General features: G+C 44.1%; 1 protein-coding gene across 2 annotated transcripts in view; it reads right to left on the reverse strand.

Moving 5' to 3' along the window:
• Positions 1 to 19,202, reverse strand: part of PHF24 (PHD finger protein 24) — a 528,118-nt gene that overhangs the window by 193,873 nt on the left and 315,043 nt on the right. For both annotated transcript variants that reach the window (XM_086960262.1, XM_086960261.1), the window contains exon 2: positions 16,960 to 17,356. In XM_086960262.1, the coding sequence (XP_086816388.1) occupies positions 16,960 to 17,352 (393 nt within the window). In that variant the 5' untranslated portion in view covers positions 17,353 to 17,356. The remainder of the gene's footprint in view (positions 1 to 16,959; positions 17,357 to 19,202) is intronic.

The raw sequence follows: 19,202 nt of genomic DNA on the forward strand, positions 1-19,202 counted from the left end.
AAGAAGTGTTCTAGAAGGATGCAAGAAGCGTCCTAGGCGGCTGCAAGAAGTGTTCTAGAAGGATGCAAGAAGCGTCCTAGGCGGCTGCAAGAAGTGTTCTAGAAGGATGCAAGAAGTGTTCTAGAAGGATGCAAGAAGTGTTCTAGAAGGCTGCAAGAAGTGTTCTAGAAGGCTGCAAGAAGTGTTCTAGAAGGATGCAAAAAGCGTCCTAGGCGGCTGCAAGAAGTGTTCTAGAAGGATGCAAGAAGCGTCCTAGGCGGCTGCAAGAAGTGTTCTAGAAGGATGCAAGAAGCGTCCTAGGCGGTTGCAAGAAGTGTTCTAGAAGGATGTAAGAAGTGTTCTAGAAGGCTGCAAGAAGTGCTCTAGAAGGATGCAAAAAGCGTCCTAGGCGGCTGCAAGAAGTGTTCTAGAAGGATGCAGAAAGCGTCCTAGGCGGCTGCAAGAAGTGTTCTAGAAGGATGCAAGAAGTGTCCTAGGCGGCTGCAAGAAGTGTTCTAGAAGGATGCAAGAAGCGTCCTAGGCGGAGGCAAGAAGTGTTCTAGAAGGATGCAAGAAGTGTTCTAGAAGGCTGCAAGAAGTGTTCTAGAAGGATGTAAGAAGTGTTCTAGAAGGCTGCAAGAAGTGCTCTAGAAGGATGCAGAAAGCGTCCTAGGCGGCTGCAAGAAGTGTTCTAGAAGGATGCAGAAAGTGTCCTAGGCGGCTGCAAGAAGTGTTCTAGAAGGATGCAAGAAGCGTCCTAGGCGGCTGCAAGAAGTGTTCTAGAAGGATGCAAGAAGCGTCCTAGGCGGAGGCAAGAAGTGGTCTTGAAAGCTGCAGGAAGTGTTCTGAAAGGCTGCAAGAAATGTTCAACACCGCTGCAAAAAGTGTTCAAGAAGGCTACAGGAAGTGTCATTGAAGACTGCAAGAAACATTCTAGAGGCTGCAAGAAGCGTCCTAGGCGGCTGCAAGAAGTGTTCTAGAAGGATGCAAGAAGTGTTCAAGAAGGATGCAAGAAGCGTCCTAGGCGGCTGCAAGAAGTGTTCTAGAAGGATGCAAGAAGCGTCCTAGGCGGCTGCAAGAAGTGTTCTAGAAGGATGCAAGAAGCGTCTTAGGCGGCTGCAAGAAGTGTTCTAGAAGGATGCAAAAGTGTTCTAGAAGGATGCAAGAAGTGTTCTGGAAGGCTGCAAAAAGTGTTCTAGAAGGATGCAAGAAGCGTCCTAGGCGGCTGCAAGAAGTGTTCTAGAAGGATGCAAGAAGCGTCCTAGGCGGCTGCAAGAAGTGTTCTAGAAGGATGCAAGAAGTGTTCTAGAAGGATGCAAGAAGTGTTCTAGAAGGCTGCAAGAAGTGTTCTAGAAGGCTGCAAGAAGTGTTCTAGAAGGATGCAAAAAGCGTCCTAGGCGGCTGCAAGAAGTGTTCTAGAAGGATGCAAGAAGCGTCCTAGGCGGCTGCAAGAAGTGTTCTAGAAGGATGCAAGAAGCGTCCTAGGCGGTTGCAAGAAGTGTTCTAGAAGGATGTAAGAAGTGTTCTAGAAGGCTGCAAGAAGTGCTCTAGAAGGATGCAAAAAGCGTCCTAGGCGGCTGCAAGAAGTGTTCTAGAAGGATGCAGAAAGCGTCCTAGGCGGCTGCAAGAAGTGTTCTAGAAGGATGCAAGAAGCGTCCTAGGCGGCTGCAAGAAGTGTTCTAGAAGGATGCAAGAAGCGTCCTAGGCGGAGGCAAGAAGTGTTCTAGAAGGATGCAAGAAGTGTTCTAGAAGGCTGCAAGAAGTGTTCTAGAAGGATGCAAAAAGCGTCCTAGGCGGCTGCAAGAAGTGTTCTAGAAGGATGCAAAAAGCGTCCTAGGCGGCTGCAAGAAGTGTTCTAGAAGGATGCAAGAAGCGTCCTAGGCGGCTGCAAGAAGTGTTCTAGAAGGATGCAAGAAGCGTCCTAGGCTGCTGCAAGAAGTGTTCTAGAAGGCTGCAAGAAGTGTTCTAGAAGGATGCAAGAAGTGTTCTAGAAGGCTGCAAGAAGTGTTCTAGAAGGATGCAAGAAGCGTCCTAGGCGGCTGCAAGAAGTGTTCTAGAAGGATGCAAGAAGCGTCCTAGGTGGCTGCAAGAAGTGTTCTAGAAGGATTCTAGAAGCGTCCTAGGCGGCTGCAAGAAGTGTTCTAGAAGGATGCAAGAAGCATCCTAGAAGGCTGCAAGAAGTGTTCTAGAAGGATGCAAAAAGTATCCTAGGCGGCTGCAAGAAGTGTTCTATAAGGATGCAAAAAGCGTCCTAGGCGGCTGCAAGAAGTGTTCTAGAAGGATGCAAGAAGCGTCCTAGGCGGCTGCAAGAAGTGTTCTAGAAGGATGTAAGAAGTGTTCTAGAAGGCTGCAAGAAGTGTTCTAGAAGGCCGTAAGAAGTGTTCTAGAAGGATGCAAGAAGCGTCCTAGGCGGCTGCAAGAAGTGTTCTAGAAGGATGCAAGAAGTGTTCTAGAAGGCTGCAAGAAGCATCCTAGGAGGCTGCAAGAAGTGTTCTAGAAGCTACAAGCAAGCATCCTAGGAGGCTGCAAGAAGTGTTCTAGAAGGCTGCAAGAAGTGTTTTAGAATGCTGCAAGAAGTATCTTAGGAGGCTGCAAGAAGTGTCGTAGAGGGCTGAAATAATTGTCCTTGAAGGCTACAAGAAGTGTTCTAGAGGCTGCAAGAATTGTTCTTGCGGCTGCAAAAAGTGTTCCAGAAGGTTGTAAAAAGTGTTCCAGAAGGCTGTAGAAAGTGGTCTATAGGCTGCAAGTAGTGTTCTACGCAGGTGCAAGAACTGTCCTCGCAGGCTGCAAGAAGTATACTAGAAGTCTACAAGTAGAGTTCTAGAAGGCTGTAAGTAGTGTTCTAGAAGGCTGTAAGAAGTGTTCTAGAGGGCTGCAAGAAGTATCCTAGAGGCCTGCAAGAAGTGTTCTCAGATGCTGCACAAAGTGTCCTTGAAGGGTCCAAGAAGTGCTCTAGAGGCTGAAAGCACTGTTCTACATGGCTGCAAGAAGTGTCCTAGAAGGCTGAGAGAAATGCCCTAGGAGGATACAAGAAGTGTCCTATGAGGCTGCAAGAAGTATCCTCAGAGGCTGCAAGAAGCGTCCTAAAAGGCTGCAAGAAGTGTCCTCAGAGACTGCAAGAAGTATCCTCAGAGCCTGCAAGAAGTGTCAAAGGAGGCTGCAAGAAGTGCCCTTGAAGGCTGCAAGATGCGTCCTAGGAGGCAGAAAGAAGTGCCTTAGGAGGCTGCAAGAAATGTCCTAGGAGGCTGCAAGAGGTGACCCCTAGAAGGCTGTAAGAAGTGACCCATAAGTGGCTGCATAAAGTGCCTTTGAAGACGGCAACAATTGTACTAGGAGGCTGCAAGAAGTGTCCTTAAAGGCTGCAAGAAGTGTCCTAGGAGGCTTGAAGAAGAATCCTTGAATGCTGGAAGAAGTCACCTAGGAGGTTTCATGAAGTATCCTAGGAGGCTGCAAGAAGTGTCCTACGAGGCTGCAAGAAGTGTCCTAGAATCCTGCAAGAAGTGTCCTCGGATGCTGCAAGAAGTGTTCTAGGAGACTGCAAGAAGTTTCCTCGGAGGGTGCAAGAAGTATCCTCGGAGGCTGCAAGAAGTGTCCTCGGAGGCTGCAAGAAGTGTTCTAGGAGGCTGCAAGAAGTGTCCTAGGTGGCTGCAAGAAGTACCCTTGAAGACTGCAAGAAGTGTCCTAAAAGGCTGCAAGAAGTGGCCTATTGGAAATGGCCATCTTTTCTGTTGTATTGTCCCAGATTTGTGCCTGGTCTGTGTTTGCAGACAGTAGAATTTAGTGCACTTTGCTCCTTTTAATGAGTTGTAAAGTGCCTGTCCCACCCTAACTCCCCCCCTTTCAACATGATGAAATTAGCATACACCCGATTAGAATACTTAACGGACCTATAAGTCCCTAGGGTAGAGTGCACAGGGAATGTAACCTTATATGTCACAAGTGGACTGCAGCACTTAGTGTATCATCCACTGCTGGTGCCATATGAACATGACTGCAGGCCTTCCACCAATAGCCTAGCTGTGCAGGTTTAAACTGTGAATTCGACCTATCACAATAATCCCTTTTGACAGGCCTTAACCCTCCTTTTAAATATTAATAAGTCACACTAAGTTGCCCGTAAATGCTCATAAGGCAGGGTGCATGTTATTTTAAAAAAATGACATGTAAAAGTTTACAGTTGAACATGTTGTTACAGTGAAAAAGGCTTCAAAGAAATGTGCACTGTAGTAGGGTTAGCTGATCCATAGGAAAGTATTGGGAATATTTAATTAATATTGCTATCTCAATTTAGGAAACAACTACAGAGATTCTATTTCTGGCCTTTTTAAATATTTCGTACAAGCCCAAATCATTGGCAGAGTCGAATTTGTAATAAATATTTTAGAACAGGTACTTTTAGAAACGTTTCCTGTTGGCTGCCTAAAATCTCTAGAAGCCCATTTGCCTGAGCATCAGATTGTATTCCAGGAGCTGAGGAACTCCCCTGATGAGGTGTGAACTTGCTCCCAGAGTTAATACAAAGTCCTTGGGTGTGGGAATGTGCCCTGTTTCTCTGACAGGCTGTCCATCTGGGCATGGGGCTGACAGGATGCCAATCAGGCACCATGCAGAGGGGGAGAGGAGCTGGCCCCACAACTGGTTTAGAGTGACCACAGGGCAGGGGTTTCTTTTATTCCAGGCCACACCTCTGTGGTTGGGGCGGGGGTGAGGGGGGGGGGGGGGGTTGCACAAGAGCTCATCACTGTGGATGAAAGGTTCTGTGATGTTGGTATGATGCAGGGAGGGTCACTGTGTAATTGTTTACAGCACAACACACAGGAAATGCTGCAAACATGGGTAGGTTCACCACTGAAATCTTTTTTCCCATTGGTAAGGGAATGGTCCCCAACCCACAGGTTAGCACTGGGCATACATTTGGTATCTACATTTCCCTCCTCAGAACACTGCTAGACCTGACGAAGGTTTAAAAGGGGATTGCTCTGCTGTTTGAGGATCGGAGAAGACTGAACCTGCTTCTCTTGCACATCGGACCACAGATGTGATTCCAAGTGTCATAAGGCTGACCTCCTCTTTCAGCTACAGGGACATAACAAGCTTCAAGAGACCTTTCTTTGCTGCATTCCCAGCTGAGCAGTTCCAACTGGACCTGGCCTGGCCCCTGCTGCTGGTCTCGCTGTGAAATATAAGTCTCATGGGATGTGCCTGAAAAGGCTTCCAGAGGCAACACAATAGTATGAGCTTATAAAATGACCACCTGCTCCCATAAACAGAACTACAGTCTGACCCTCAAGTGCTAATCCAGAGTTCCTGAACCCTAGCTTGTCTCAGAGTGTACTCCCCAAAGCTTTCTGCAAACTTTTTACCTAGAGAACCAGATGGAGACCAGGACCACTCTGCTGAACCGATCCAAAGAGGTTGCTTCGCTGCCGGGCCTGACTTCACCACAGCTCTTGCTACGTTCTTCTCTTGACACCAGAATCCATTGAGGCTGAGCCTTCTTTATCTCCCACCCATAGCTTCACCGGTGCTGCCATTGCAGAGGATCTGATCGATATCGAAGACATTTGGAGCACAAAACTTAAACATTTTCTGACGAAGCTTTTCGTGCATAAACCAACTGTTCCAGCGAGAGTCCCCTCTCTCTATTTTTACCAAATGAAGGCTGTCAACGTCAGTAGGTAACTTTTCCACTAGGACAAACCATCCTTGTATCTGACCCATGCTCCATTGTGGTCACTCATAAAACGTACCATTGTCTCGGTCAAGCACAACCCAATGACACTGGTTGGTGCTTGATATTTTTTGGCTTTATTTTTAAATGTAAACCTTAAAAATTCATAACTTCATTTCTGCTAATTGAATATTTTTATATGATTTTATTTCTTAAAATATCCTCTATTTAGGTGAATTGATTTATACAAGATGATGGTCCTGAAAATGATATAAGACATTTTTCAGAAATTCCTGCAATTAATACCTCAGCAGTGGTTCAGGGAGATGGACTCCATGGTGACGTCCTTTGTCTGGTACATCTTAATTCCACGGCTAGCTCTCGCAAGGTGTCAGCGGACTCTATTTGAAGGCATATGTTGTATGACCAATATGAACCTAAACACTCTAGCATATCAGACCCTGGTAATAAATGATTGGCTTTATCGCAGTCAGACCTGGTGTATTGAATGGTATTGTTCTAACTGAGGTTCAAGGAGGTTTTAGGGATACTGTAGGGCACCTGGCTCCCATGGACCCTCCGGAAGGTAACACAAGTTCTCTTTCTTAGCTAGTGTGCTACACTCTGGCATACTGGTTGGGAATCCAAGCTCACTTAACAAACCGTTTTGTGGAGGGGGAGGTGGCTACATGAAACCGCTAACCTGGAGGGGTTTATTCATTGGGATAGGATATGTCTCTACATGATGGGGGATTGTCTGGTATGGCAGCCAAATCAACATATGCCGTGTCACGTACACAATTCCATAAATACTTACAGTTGTGGCACACCCTGTAAGCACACATTCCTCCAGACACAACACTCCTAAGGTTTAGTCCCTTGGAAGCAAAAATCCAGATTATTGCATTTTGAAGTGTGGGTTATCCAAGATTTATCAGTCACTGATACTCAATGCGCCCAACACATTGACACATCTGCGGGATCATTGGGAGGGGTGAGTGGGACAACTGGAAAATGAAGATTGGTGCAACGCTATGATGGCCTCCCACATTAATATGTAATTCCTGCCCATCGCCACTAGTTCAGGTACATTATCTGCATGGTGCCTGCTTAGCCCTCATGCCCTCCACAAAGCACATCTCCTTCCAAGTCCAACATGCTTCAGGTGTCCTTGTCCTCCTGCAGATGTTCTGTTATTGTGGGTTATTGTGTGTTATCAAACGAAACAAGCTTAAATATGACCAAAAATGTTAGGACTCTGATTAGATTTGTCATGGGCACCTCGTTGGTGAGTTCATGAAGCCCTCACCCACTAACCTGGTTGGTGGCATGCTTCATCATCGGGCCCACCCAGTGATACCTAATGTGCCCCGGGTGTGCTGCGACGCCTGATTACAGCGGAGCTGGTATTTTACTGAGAGTGCATTGTGAGGTGTAAAGTGAAGTGTGAGTTAAAATGGCTTGGCGAGGGTCCCAGTACCCGAGGGTAAATTAAATTTTAATAACTGGGCCCCCGTCAGCGGTTAAAATAAGGCTTGGGGATGTTTAAGGGAGGCGAGTTACTACCTCCTACATCCATCAGTTGGTCGACATGTTTCAGCCAGTGCCTTAAACTAAATCTGGCTTTCCTCCGGACCTTTTTAAAATAGAGTGTAGTGCAGGATAAAAAGGAGTGTAATCCAGGCTATGTGTTACACTCACTAAGGTGTTTCTCTAAGTGTGAGAGGGGATTCCCTTCTCATATATGCGCTTAGATTTTGCAGCCAATGCTTCCAGGAGTGAAGCAGTAAGGGGTTGACCAGCTTTTCTGTTCAGAGCCTGCCTTGTACCTGTTGCACCGTCCTCGTACTCCGGTGCATTGTGGGTTATTGCACTGCAATTGCTGAAGAACTAATGGAGGTGCTGGGATGAGAGGTGGAACTTTCACCAAAGTCACTCCTCCTGGGTATCTTTGAGGGAGTGGGAGGCATGAGGGCTGACCAAGTGTTGCTCGGAGTGGCCACCATGGTGACAAAAAGAGACATAGCTAATTAGTGGAAATCTTACAACTGGCCCTCGCTGTCTCAGTGGTGTTGTGGAGTGGACTGGTGTGCTCAACAACAAAAGTCGGTATACCCGGCCAGAGATTGGCCAAAGAAACATGAAAGGATCTGTGGAAAATGGGGGAATCACTTTGAGGTGGGCGCACTCTGACAACCATATTGGAAATGTCCCCAGATGTGCTTTTGGTGGACTTGATGCCTTGTTTGTAATGATGTTGTTCTCCTTCTTTATTGTCAACCAGCGGCAGGTGGATGTGGTGGAAAGTTTATTGTTACAAACAATAATAAAGTTGGTTATAAAAAAAAATCCTCTTTTTGTCTAGATGAGGTGGATATTTTTCTTGTGTGGTGTTTTAACTTTATTACTGTTTGACTACAGGATTAATTATTATTGACTCTAAGTTAAGTCTGTCTGCTCTATGTTATAGACACCGGGGGGTGGGGGGGCGGTGGGAGGGGGTTTGAGCTTGGGTTAATTTAGTGACTTTAGTTGTTCACTCTGACAAGGGCTGCGGTTATAATTTGAGGTGGGTGCTAACCCCACTTCAACTAATACCCTAATTTCTTATATGTCCCAAAAGTGCAATCACAAAGACTCAGAATTTTCAGTTTATTTGCGTCATTACGTGGCTAAAATCTTGTTTGACATAAACTTATCGTTTACTAATAAAACATGACTACATTTACACAGAGATTAATTTCAAAGGTGAAACACTATGAATGAATGAATAAATGAACGGATTAGGACACCTACAAGGTGCTATAACATCTCAGTGCAGGTCTCTTGGAAACGGTCTAGTAGTCATCTAAAACCGGAAGGTTTTCACATCTGTCTTAATACTGGCAAAGGTAGGGCAGACTGCAGAGAAAGGGAATTCCATTAAATTGTCCACGTTGCAGAAAATGCTCTCTACTAAGATTAAAGTTTGTGTCTGAAGATGGCAAATGGGGTGTGACCCTGATGATACAGCATCAGTACTCAAACGTATAACTGGTTCATTAATAAGACTCCAGGTTTTATAGTATTTATTTTATTGACATTTCAGTCTGTTTTTGTCTATGTTTATTTTTTTGCTCATTATTATTTGCATTTATCCATTTTTTATTTGTGTTTAGTGTATAAATAAAGCTGCAGAGGGTATATTTCCAGAAGTATTTGATAAATATATACTCACATTTGAGTGTCCAAATGGATATAGCAGGAATACAGTACATTACAGTCACTTGGAAGCATTTGCATTGAAGAACAGGGTAAACCGCTTTGTGTCTGCACCTATTTAATCTCCATTAGGATTTTTTATTTTTTTAACTCCCTTACCTATCAATCTACACACCTACTGACTTTTCACTTGTGATTGACAGTAGGGAGAATGATCCAAATAAGACCTATTTTCATATGTTTTCATATTTAAAAATAAATATAGACAGAAAAAAAATAGTTTTATGTCTGTCTTTATCTGTAAAAATCAGTAAAAATTGAAAACTGGGAGTCCTCATTATAAGGCTCAATGAGTGGGGGAGATTTATGGCAACATTTGTACAACTGCAGACCAGTTTGAATCTTATCCTGAAAGTAACAGTGGAGACACAGCCTGAGCCAGAGAAATCCCTGCTACAGCCCAGAGTCGCCAGCAAATGGAACACTGCCCTATTCTACTGCTTCAAGTTGGCGGGGGCTGTGATGGAGGCTTCTAAGGTGAGAAATCATAGAGCATCAGCTTAGTAGCGGGTGGACCTCTCCACTACTGTTCTCTGCTGACAGAGCCTGCCCATCTCTGGTTCAGAAACCTAATAAAACCTTACTCTACCTGTCATTAGAGGCCTGCTCCAGCGTTAAAGGCCGTCGCCTTTGGCTCGGGCCTGAACAAGGGAGCGGACTATTAATGGCCAATAGAGCCCACTACGGAGGGCTCTACGGCTATTAGAAGATTCTGATCCACTTCGACTCTGTGAGGCGTTTTTTCAAAGCTGTTGCTGTGAACAACATTGGAATGTTGATGGTCCGGGCTTTTACCTGCTATTTGAAGCCCGGAGTACTCCTTTGTCTTCAATGGAGCGCTCAACATTCCAATGTTATAATAGAGCCTTATAGCCAGCCGTAGCGGGCTATACCGGCTATTCAAGGCCCGCTGAATCGTTAAAGGCCCGAGCCGAAGGCGAGGGACTTTAACGAGACAGCGGGACTTTAATTGCCGGTATAGCCCTGCTACGAAGGGCTTTAAGGCTATTAGAACATTCTGCCACTAGAGGGCAGAATGTTCTAACAAATTAAACAAAGGTTTCTCGAAGCTCGAGGGGATATAAATCCCCTCGAGCTTCCAGAAGCCTTTGTAGAACATTGGAATGTATATCTGCGGGCCTTTAACCAGCCCGTAGAAGCCAGGAGCACTCCATTGTCTGCAATGGAGCTCCCAACATTCCAATGTTCTAATGAGTGATACACTTCTATCAGAGGTCTGGAGAGGAGTAAAGGGTAATATTTCCTAAATCCCGCTCTATCCTTGCTTCTTACAGGGTAGATCATCACAAACTACTCTCTCTGAATATGCTGAGATATACAGGGATGCACAGCTTGTCTGTTGATTGTGAATTTCTAAAGTGGGCTGAAATAAAAAGTGTCCTCAAACAAGTGCAACCAATAACCAATTTCCCAGTCCCCTCTGCTTCTAACGTGCATACTGTGTGCTATCAGCAAAAAAGTAATGGACATTTAAACAGAACTGGCACCAGAAACACAGAGATGCCAGCTGCTGCTGTGTTAAGGGCTGTGGGGGATAACAGATTAGAAGAAACACATGTGGCAGTGCTTACCCTAATTAACTTGACTCCACAGTATTTATGAATTATAAAATCTCAATACTCCATATACACAGCAGCAGAAATAACTTGTCAAAACAGATGTTTTCTAACTTAGAAAATAATTCCCTTCATTTTGCACTGAAAAAGTGGGTGTACTCAGTGAAACGTGTCAGCTGTATCATTTGTAATAAGCAAGAAAATGCAGAGCTTGAGATGAATCAAGTGGGACAATAATTCTTTCGATGTGATTCAGCAAGTGAATAAACCATGTGAAGAAATGGACACAGGTGCTTGGCTTTATTCTTGGGCTAATTCTCTTGTATATCTTTACATGTGGTTCATTGTGCATTCACAAATTGCATTTTTTTAGTTATTTCTTAGTGACACCAGTGAGCATCTGGTACTTCCAAAGGTTCACTGAGAGAAGGTTGGTCATTTACCTACCTATACATTTTTGGTGACACTGTAAGTCTATTTTTTTCAAATCAAGCTTTATTCGATCATATGCATATAATCATAAAAGCAGACATCAAATTCTAAAAAAAAAAATAAGCCACAGTGTAAAATACATATCGAAAAAGGATGATAGAATGATACATTGTAAGATATTTATACAATAAGTTTAAAAGGGAACAGAAAACAGAGACTCCATCAGGGTTCAAAAGACATACTTTTCCCCTGCTACACAGCTTTTTAGAAAACTAGAAACCCTCCAAGCCACAAGTTCATTCTCTAAGTATTGCAGTCGCACGAGGGCTGGACGGCATTGCCTTAGGCCAAAGAAACTTAAAATAGGAAGTATTCAAAGTTTCCTTAGTTCATTAAAGAACTTACAAAAGAAAAGTAAATGAATGGTAGACTGTTCTGATGTAAAGTCACACATACACCGTGGGAGATCTTTGGACCAATCATTCATTAACGGAACAGACAATATTCTATGGACTTTTCCTAGTCGAAATCTCGTTAATAACATTCTATCATGGCCTTTGGGAACAAAATTTAGATATGGTTCCATGGCAAAGGTTGTAAGCCTTAATTGATGGTAAATGACTGTGGGTTTAGGGGCTTCAACCGCTAATCTAGCAAATCACAATATATCCAAACTGTCTTTCTTCAGAGATTTCCTTGATATTTGGGTCATTGAATTCGGATTTAAATAGTACTCGAGATGACCAAGGTCCTTGACAAACTGGAATATATACCTGAGCCAAGGAATTTTCAATGCTCCATCTAGCTTCATACAATCATACAGGATATCACGGTTTAATTTGGTCTGTTTACTAACCCACATCCTGTGCTAGAGAAGTATGGGCTCAAGTTTAATAAGATCCGTAATATATGAAAGGCCCAGCTCCTCATGGCAGACAAAAAAAGATGTACCAGGTGGAACATTAAGAATATAACGAAGAAAGGAATTTTCTACTGTTTCCAAGGAGGAGGGATTAGATATGCCCCGTAAACCGCAGCAGAAATACACTGTGGCTTGTATATATGAATAAGTTCTCTAGGGGGTTTCCTCCCTAATCTCTTAGTAAAGGAGGCCAGGGCAGTGGTGGACCTGTTAAAAGACAATTTTTTCTGGGCCATTGTTTGGGTCCAAGTATCGTTATAGCTAAAAAGGACACCAAGATTTGAAAAGGTCCTTGAATTAGCTAACTTACTTCCCTCCTAAAATAAGTCTCGACCGGTAATACTCCGGGACCCAGAAAAGCAGTTCATTGTGAAGGTCTTAGAAAGATTTATTTTTAATCCCAGGTCTCCCATGAAAGCACTAAAACTAGTCAGGGCTTTTTGTAGACCATTTCCTGTTCCCGCCATAAGGACCGCATCGTCGGCATAAAGGAGGGCAGGAATGCCTCTCCCACCAACTTGCGGGAAATCCGAGCCACCCTTATGGAGTGCGTCAGCCATACCATTTATGTATAAGTTAAAAAGAAAAGGGGCCAGCACACAGCCCTGGCGGACCCCTCTTCTAACAGGAAATCCCGAGGTACGTTGCTCTTTCGTCCCAAATCTGACACTAGCGGAAGCTCTCTCATAAAACGGTGCAAGAAGGCAATTAAGTTGTGGTCCACTCCAAGATCAACGAGTGTCTCCCATACCCTCACATGGACAACAGAATCAAAGGCTGCAGTCAGGTCGATGAAACCTAAATATAGTTTCCCATTTTGTGCTCGGGTACATTTCCCAACGATCATAGCCAAGTTAAGGCTTTGTTCCAGGGTACCCAGGCCCTCCCGGAACACATACTGCAGGTCGGATAGGACATTGGATTCAGTTGCCCAATCCTGTAACCGTTGCAAGATGACTCGACCTACAACCTTTACCATAGAGTCAAGAAGGGAGATTGGTCTGTAGCATACCGGATCATGACGATCTCCCTTCTTGAAATTGGCACAATAATTGATTCAGACCACGTCTTGGGAAAGGAAGAACAGTCGCTGGCATTAATCAGCTGTGTTAAAAGAGGGGCCCTTAATGAAATGTTTGACTTAAACAGGTCAACTGGAACCCCATCGGGTCCAGGGGCCTTACCCCCCTTGCTTAGCTCAAGAGCTACCATTGTTTCCTCCAGCGTAACGTGTAGGTTGCCCTTATATGTACGTGGAGATTGCGGAAGTGAATATTCATTAAGGGGTAGACCACTATATAAGGCAGAATATTGGCTTATACAGTCCTTTTCTGAAATAGCAATTTCAATGGTAGGTCTTCCATCCCCTATCAAAGGTGGAGTTCTTAAGATTTTCCAAAAAGCCGCAGAGTCCTTTTTTTGGGTGGCCTCATGTTGCTTTCCCCACGCTTCCTCCATCAATGAGCGCTTCCTGTCATCTATTGCCTTCCTGTAAATGGCTCTTACCCTTCTTACCTCCCTTTGGGATCTGGGTTGTTTATGAAGTTCCAGTTTAAGATTGGAATACGCTTTAGAACAAGCACTGTTGAACCAGCCAGATGTTTTTGGGGCAGAACCACATTGGGCGGACAGTAACTTCTTAACCTCATTAGTTATCTCATTAAAAGAGGAAGTTATTTCTTCCGGGATAGAGGACTCACTGGGGCATATATCAAAGGCAGTTTTATGGGAAGAAATAAGCTGCTTAGTCAATACCTCAGGATCCACCTTCGACCAGCGAATGGCATATCCATTGATTCTATTCAGTTCTAATAGGCCCACCGTACTTTAACGTTTTTGTTCCTGACAGACCCAAAAGCTTGCAAGTGGAACTTAAGGCAAAGCGGGTAGTGATCACTCAAAGCAACAGTCCCTACGTCAAAAGATAACAGACTTGATGCAAGTGTAAATGAAACCAAAATAAAATCAATAATAGAGGATAATCCTCTTCCGTTAAAAGTAGCAGACATAGGGACAGGAGAAGGAACTAGGTCATTAGCGAAGCCCAAGTCATAATGAGACATCAGATCGTTAAGGTGATCACCCAGCTTAGAGTGTATAAAATGACAATTGGAGACTACCTGATCCATCGGATTACCAGAGATGTTTGAGTTCACTAGTCTACATATTGCACAGTTGAAAGCCCCCAACCATAAAATGGTAGTATTCACAGTAGTCAAAGTACAGATAGCATCCAAGGTCTCAGCAATACGAGAGAACTCGGCCCCCAAATTCTCAACAGGAACATTATTGTAAAAAATTCACCAAGAGGATTCTTTTTGAGCCTGATACAGACAATTGAACAATCTGGTGATAACAAACCCCCCGTTTAATTAAAATCCTGTCCATACATAATGAATTGGATACATACGTACACAAGCCTCCTTTGGGGCGACCTCCTAGTCCCCTTACTGCCGGAGTGTTAAGAGTCAAATAACCCTGTATGTGAACGGGTTCCAACGCCCAGGTTTCCTGAAGACAAATAATATCTGTTTTTTCTATATACCCAACCCATACTGGATTTGTAACCTTATCATGGAGCCCAGCAATATTCCACCAGATGACATTCATGTCAGATAGATCTTTTCGCTGAGTGGGCAATGCTCCAGTGATAATTGGGTTAATTCTGGCACTGACGGATAACTCTTCTGTGGTGAGCAGAGTAGTATCTAGACTACCATGAATTGATCCCGAGGGACAATTGAGATCTAAGTTGGAAGCTTCTGAGTGAGTCACCAAGCTCTCAATTTGCCACTCAGAAAGTCCCACACAGGGGTTATTTCTAGTAACCACCCTGATGTCGCTCTGGGTATGGGTGGAGGTAGACAGTCAGTCAACCGCCTCTAAATTGCAAAGTGGGTCATAAAAATTGCTAACTGGTATTGAATATCCAAGATATAACAAAGGACCGTCATGAACCCTCGCACGTGATTGTTGAGCTCTATCAGGCTGGTAAAAAAAAACAAAGGTACTACGTTAACCCCCTGGGACTTTATTTGCAAAAAAGCCACCCTACTAAGAATTGTGTGAAGAAGCAGTGATGAAACAAAAGTAAGAACAATGCTGTCCCCCTCCAAAGATTTTACAGATCCCCCCACCCAGACTATCGTACAGGCCATCTTAAAATTGGAAAGAAACTCATTGACAGGCCCGTCTTCCCAGATAGAAAATGAAGAGATCTATTCCGCAAGGTTGTCCAATGCTCAAACTCCCCTTGACGTAACATGGGCACATTTACTAAAACTACAGTTAATAAATTAGCTTCTGGCAACAGATGGAAAGTACCTGGAGAACTAAAGTCCCCTCTATCAGCCCTCTGTTGCACTTGGGCCTACCTAGAACAATTAGCTAGCTCCGTACTTAATGCAGGGCGGTCAGAATTAGATGAGGCATGTTCAAGAATCGATGACCCCTGTTGCTGGCCCTTATTGCAGTTCCTATGTAGAGGGACCAACCCACCCGCAGGGAGCTGCACAGGTGTACTCTCAGCAGGCTTGCCACTTACAGCCGAGGAAACAGTAATATTAGGAGAAGTGCCTGGGCGAGGCGGGGGCCCCGGGCCTCTACGCTGATTAATAGTGCTTGAGGGGACTATCGGGGCAGTAGATGATACTGAAGGGGGAATTGTACCCAGAAGTTGGTTTGGTGAAATTATGGTTGTACGCAATTTTTCCAAAGTGACCAATCTTTTTTCCAAACTAATAAGTGACGCCATCAGGGGAGACGTAGCCACCCTTACTATATGACACTGTCAGTTTATCTGTTTGCATGTTCTGCCACTTGAAAGTGTGAAGAGTAGCATTTCTCTCTACAATTGAATGCTCTGATGCGCTAGGCCCTACCACCCCCATGCACCAGCCGTCACTGGAAAACTGAAAGCAGCAACCTGACAGATCCTAAAGACATAACCATAGAGATTATCTCAGGCATTAACTAGCTCCTTGCCAATGAGTCAGTTGTTTACAAAGTAATTCACAAACGTACAAAAAAACTTTATTAGAGCACACAAGTGAGCTCAATTATAATTACCAGCACTGTAACCAAACACTGGCAACACACTTGGTCTGGCTATACTTTGCTAATGCATGCAAAAACATGCAAGTACAAAGTATGCTTGTATATAGTGCACATTTAAGCCAGGCCTGTTGACTTTGGGAATGCATGTTTACGAACTCACGTGGCATATTGGGCAAAAGTACAATGGGTTGGAATGCTACCCTGAGTGGTTGCCAGTGGTTAGACTTATTGCAAGCATTCCTCCCATCACCTCTTGAGTATTTGATGTAACCCAGTAAGTGGCCGAGGGTGTGCCCAGACATGGGTCCCGCGTTCACTGTGCCACTGAACTAAGCTACACCTGACTGAAGATCCCCAATCAGGGCGAAACCGGTCTTCGGTTGCCTGTGTTCCAGTTCAGGGAGAACCTGGCCTGGCAGTTCTGGCTGGAGAGTCCCTACCGGAGCAAGGACAAGACTGATTAACATACGGCTGGGCTCACACTGAGGTGGCATTGGGAGCAAAGAAAAAAAGGGTTGGAATGCAATGGGTTGGCTCCTAATTGCTAGTGGTTAGACTTATTGCGAGCATTTCTCTCATCATCTTTAGTGTGTTTGATGTGTACATTTGGAAGCACAGCATGTAGCACAGAACATAGTTTACCCTGCCATTTTTTTCTATGATTACATTGACCTTCTGTACCACATTGGCAATGATCCTAGCAAATGGAGTCGTACAGTGTGGTTGGTGGGAGAGTAATTGTGTTAATAGGAAACTTACATTAACTAATAGGCAAAACAAATATAGGATGCCATATTGTGAGAGGTTGTGCTACATAGCCTCCCACCCAGGCTGTGATTATGATTATTAGGGCTTCTTAACATCTAAACAACGCAGAATGAGTACAATCAACCGCTGTTTGTAGAAGTCAACAAAACTACCTCTGTCTAGCACTATTCTGTAACAGTTTTAATGAAGCACAATGCATTAGTGGCAACAGCACTAGTTGGCATGGAGAAGTAGGAGGTTACTTGAGTTGCATTAACTTCAGCTTTGGTAATATGATTGATGCTCACACTCACCTGCTCCCTTTGGTCCAGGCTTACATCCAAAGGGTCATCGTCATCGAGACCTCGACTTGGTCGGATGAAGGCCGGAGGGGTGAATCTATTTGCTTGCTCAAAATCTTCCGGTTCTACTCCCCGCCCATCGCGCAACCGTTCCCAGGCGGCCTTGTTGATGCCGTTCTCCTCCGGCTGACTCTGAGAAGACGCAGGGATCTCCTCTCCTCTGTCCCCCACCTCTTCGTCTACCATCTGCTCCAGGGTCTCCACCTTGCTGCTGGCACGGGCAGAGGTCTCCGATTTCCGCTTGCTTGGGGGACGATCTTTTAGGCCATCCTTGAAGGCGGACACTGCCAAGCTGACCTTCTGTACTTGCTCCACCGTCTGTCGCTTGGACATCAGCACCCCCATGGCTCTGTAAAGAAGAGGAAAAGCACATGAAGATCAAATGCTTAATTTCTAGTCATTCTGGCTCTACCCATAAATTTAGGGTGCCAGCTTTGTAGGAAAATCTAGAAGAGGAGGTGCTTGCAAGTGGAGGAGTGAATACAAGTGAAGTTCTGGGGAGATTGAAAATAATTGGGGTTGGGAAACACAGCTTGCCCTTCAGAAACATGAGTTATTTTGTTTGTTAACTCGAAAAGGATAACATGTGGAGCAGAGAGCACAATCTAAAAGAAGCATCACCATTATTTGTAAAGGAAGAGGTCACACTTATATCAAAATAAGTTCAGTCAATAGTTGGACAACCAAACTTTATGAAGTGCACACCTCTCCTGTTTAGTCTTCATAAACTACTCCTCAATTCCAGATTCATTGTGGATAATGCACATATAACCACTAATCATGTTCATTCAAGGATCATTAGTTCCAAATGACTGTTCCAAAGTCATCTACAGAGTCCTGATAAAGGGTAACATAGATCCTTGCAGAGCTGGTTGATAAAATAAACAGCCAGGTTTAGGAGTATATTCTGAAGGAACAAGTCACATCATGTGTATTTGTAAAGTGCACACTCAGCCTGAAGGAAATGTTGGTGCCGAATCATTAGATATTTATAGTTATCCAAACTCAATGGTGCTTGGAAGGAAGAAATGCTGATTGGACCCTCCAGGATTTGAACCTGGGATCAAACACATCTGCCTGCAGTGGCTGCATTGGTCCACAGAGCAACCAGACCCAGCTCAAAACATACTAGTGATACTGCATGAGCAAACCTGTGCTCGCCAATAAGACAGTGCCTCAGAAAAAGTGCTCCCCTATGGTGGTATGTGTCAGCCTTATAAGAAAAAGTATTCTGAAATGTCACTAGGCACCTAAATGGTTCATTCCATCTGACAGCAACTAGTGGCCAAATCAATAGCAATTTTGTATTTATATTTAATCCCACAATATGGAAATCTAGATAAGGGGGATCATAGTTAATGCTTCACATGAATCCTATATCTTTAAAGGTTATGTATGTTCTGATCAGCATATGCTACACATGAGAAGGCCCCTGCATAGCCAGTGTCATTTTCTAACATCACTGCAGCATTACTACAGAAATAAACTATTACACATGAAGGATGCCGCAAGAGAGAATACTTCAGATAATGTATCCTTATATACTGGCCAAACGTGCCTGCATATTCAACTCCATCATTCATATGCTAGAAGAGCTATACTACCTCCACTGCTAGCCACTATTCAATTCAGTAAACCTCTGTAATATGTAAAGGGTGGTGTACCACATCAAGCACTGACAAAACCAACTGGTCTCAGCTCTAAAAGGATAGGTTATTAGCATTGCCAAAGCTTTTTTCCAATTGCATGTATCTGCACACTTTGAGATGCATGATATGTATGGCCAGTAAGCTTGCAATGGGTTTTCTATTTAAAAAAAACATTTAAAAATGGCCAGCGATGCTCACACAAGTGCTGTGACGTGTGGTCAGCATGTTGTTGTGTCGTGAGGCATGCGCATGCGCACAGCATACGTCATGACTGGTGTGTGCATGCATTGTGAAATATGGTGGCATTTTTTAATTTACTATTTTAGCATGATGGAAAGCCTTGATAGAACAGTGCATTAAAATGTAATAGAAAAGTGAAAAACAAGTGTGCTTGAAGTGCAAAAAAGAAAGCAAGCTTTCCAGCAGCCCTTTGTAGCTGCTTGGCCGTAGGAAAAAAAATATTTAAAAAACACAGTGAGCAAGACAGGTAGTAGGAAGAAGAGAAGGGTAGGAAACATCATTGAGCGAGGGAGGAGGGAGTGACAG

This window comes from Lissotriton vulgaris, chromosome 3_1 (assembly GCF_964263255.1).
Source record: "Lissotriton vulgaris chromosome 3_1, aLisVul1.2, whole genome shotgun sequence".
In the NCBI taxonomy this organism is placed as follows: domain Eukaryota; kingdom Metazoa; phylum Chordata; class Amphibia; order Caudata; family Salamandridae; genus Lissotriton; species Lissotriton vulgaris.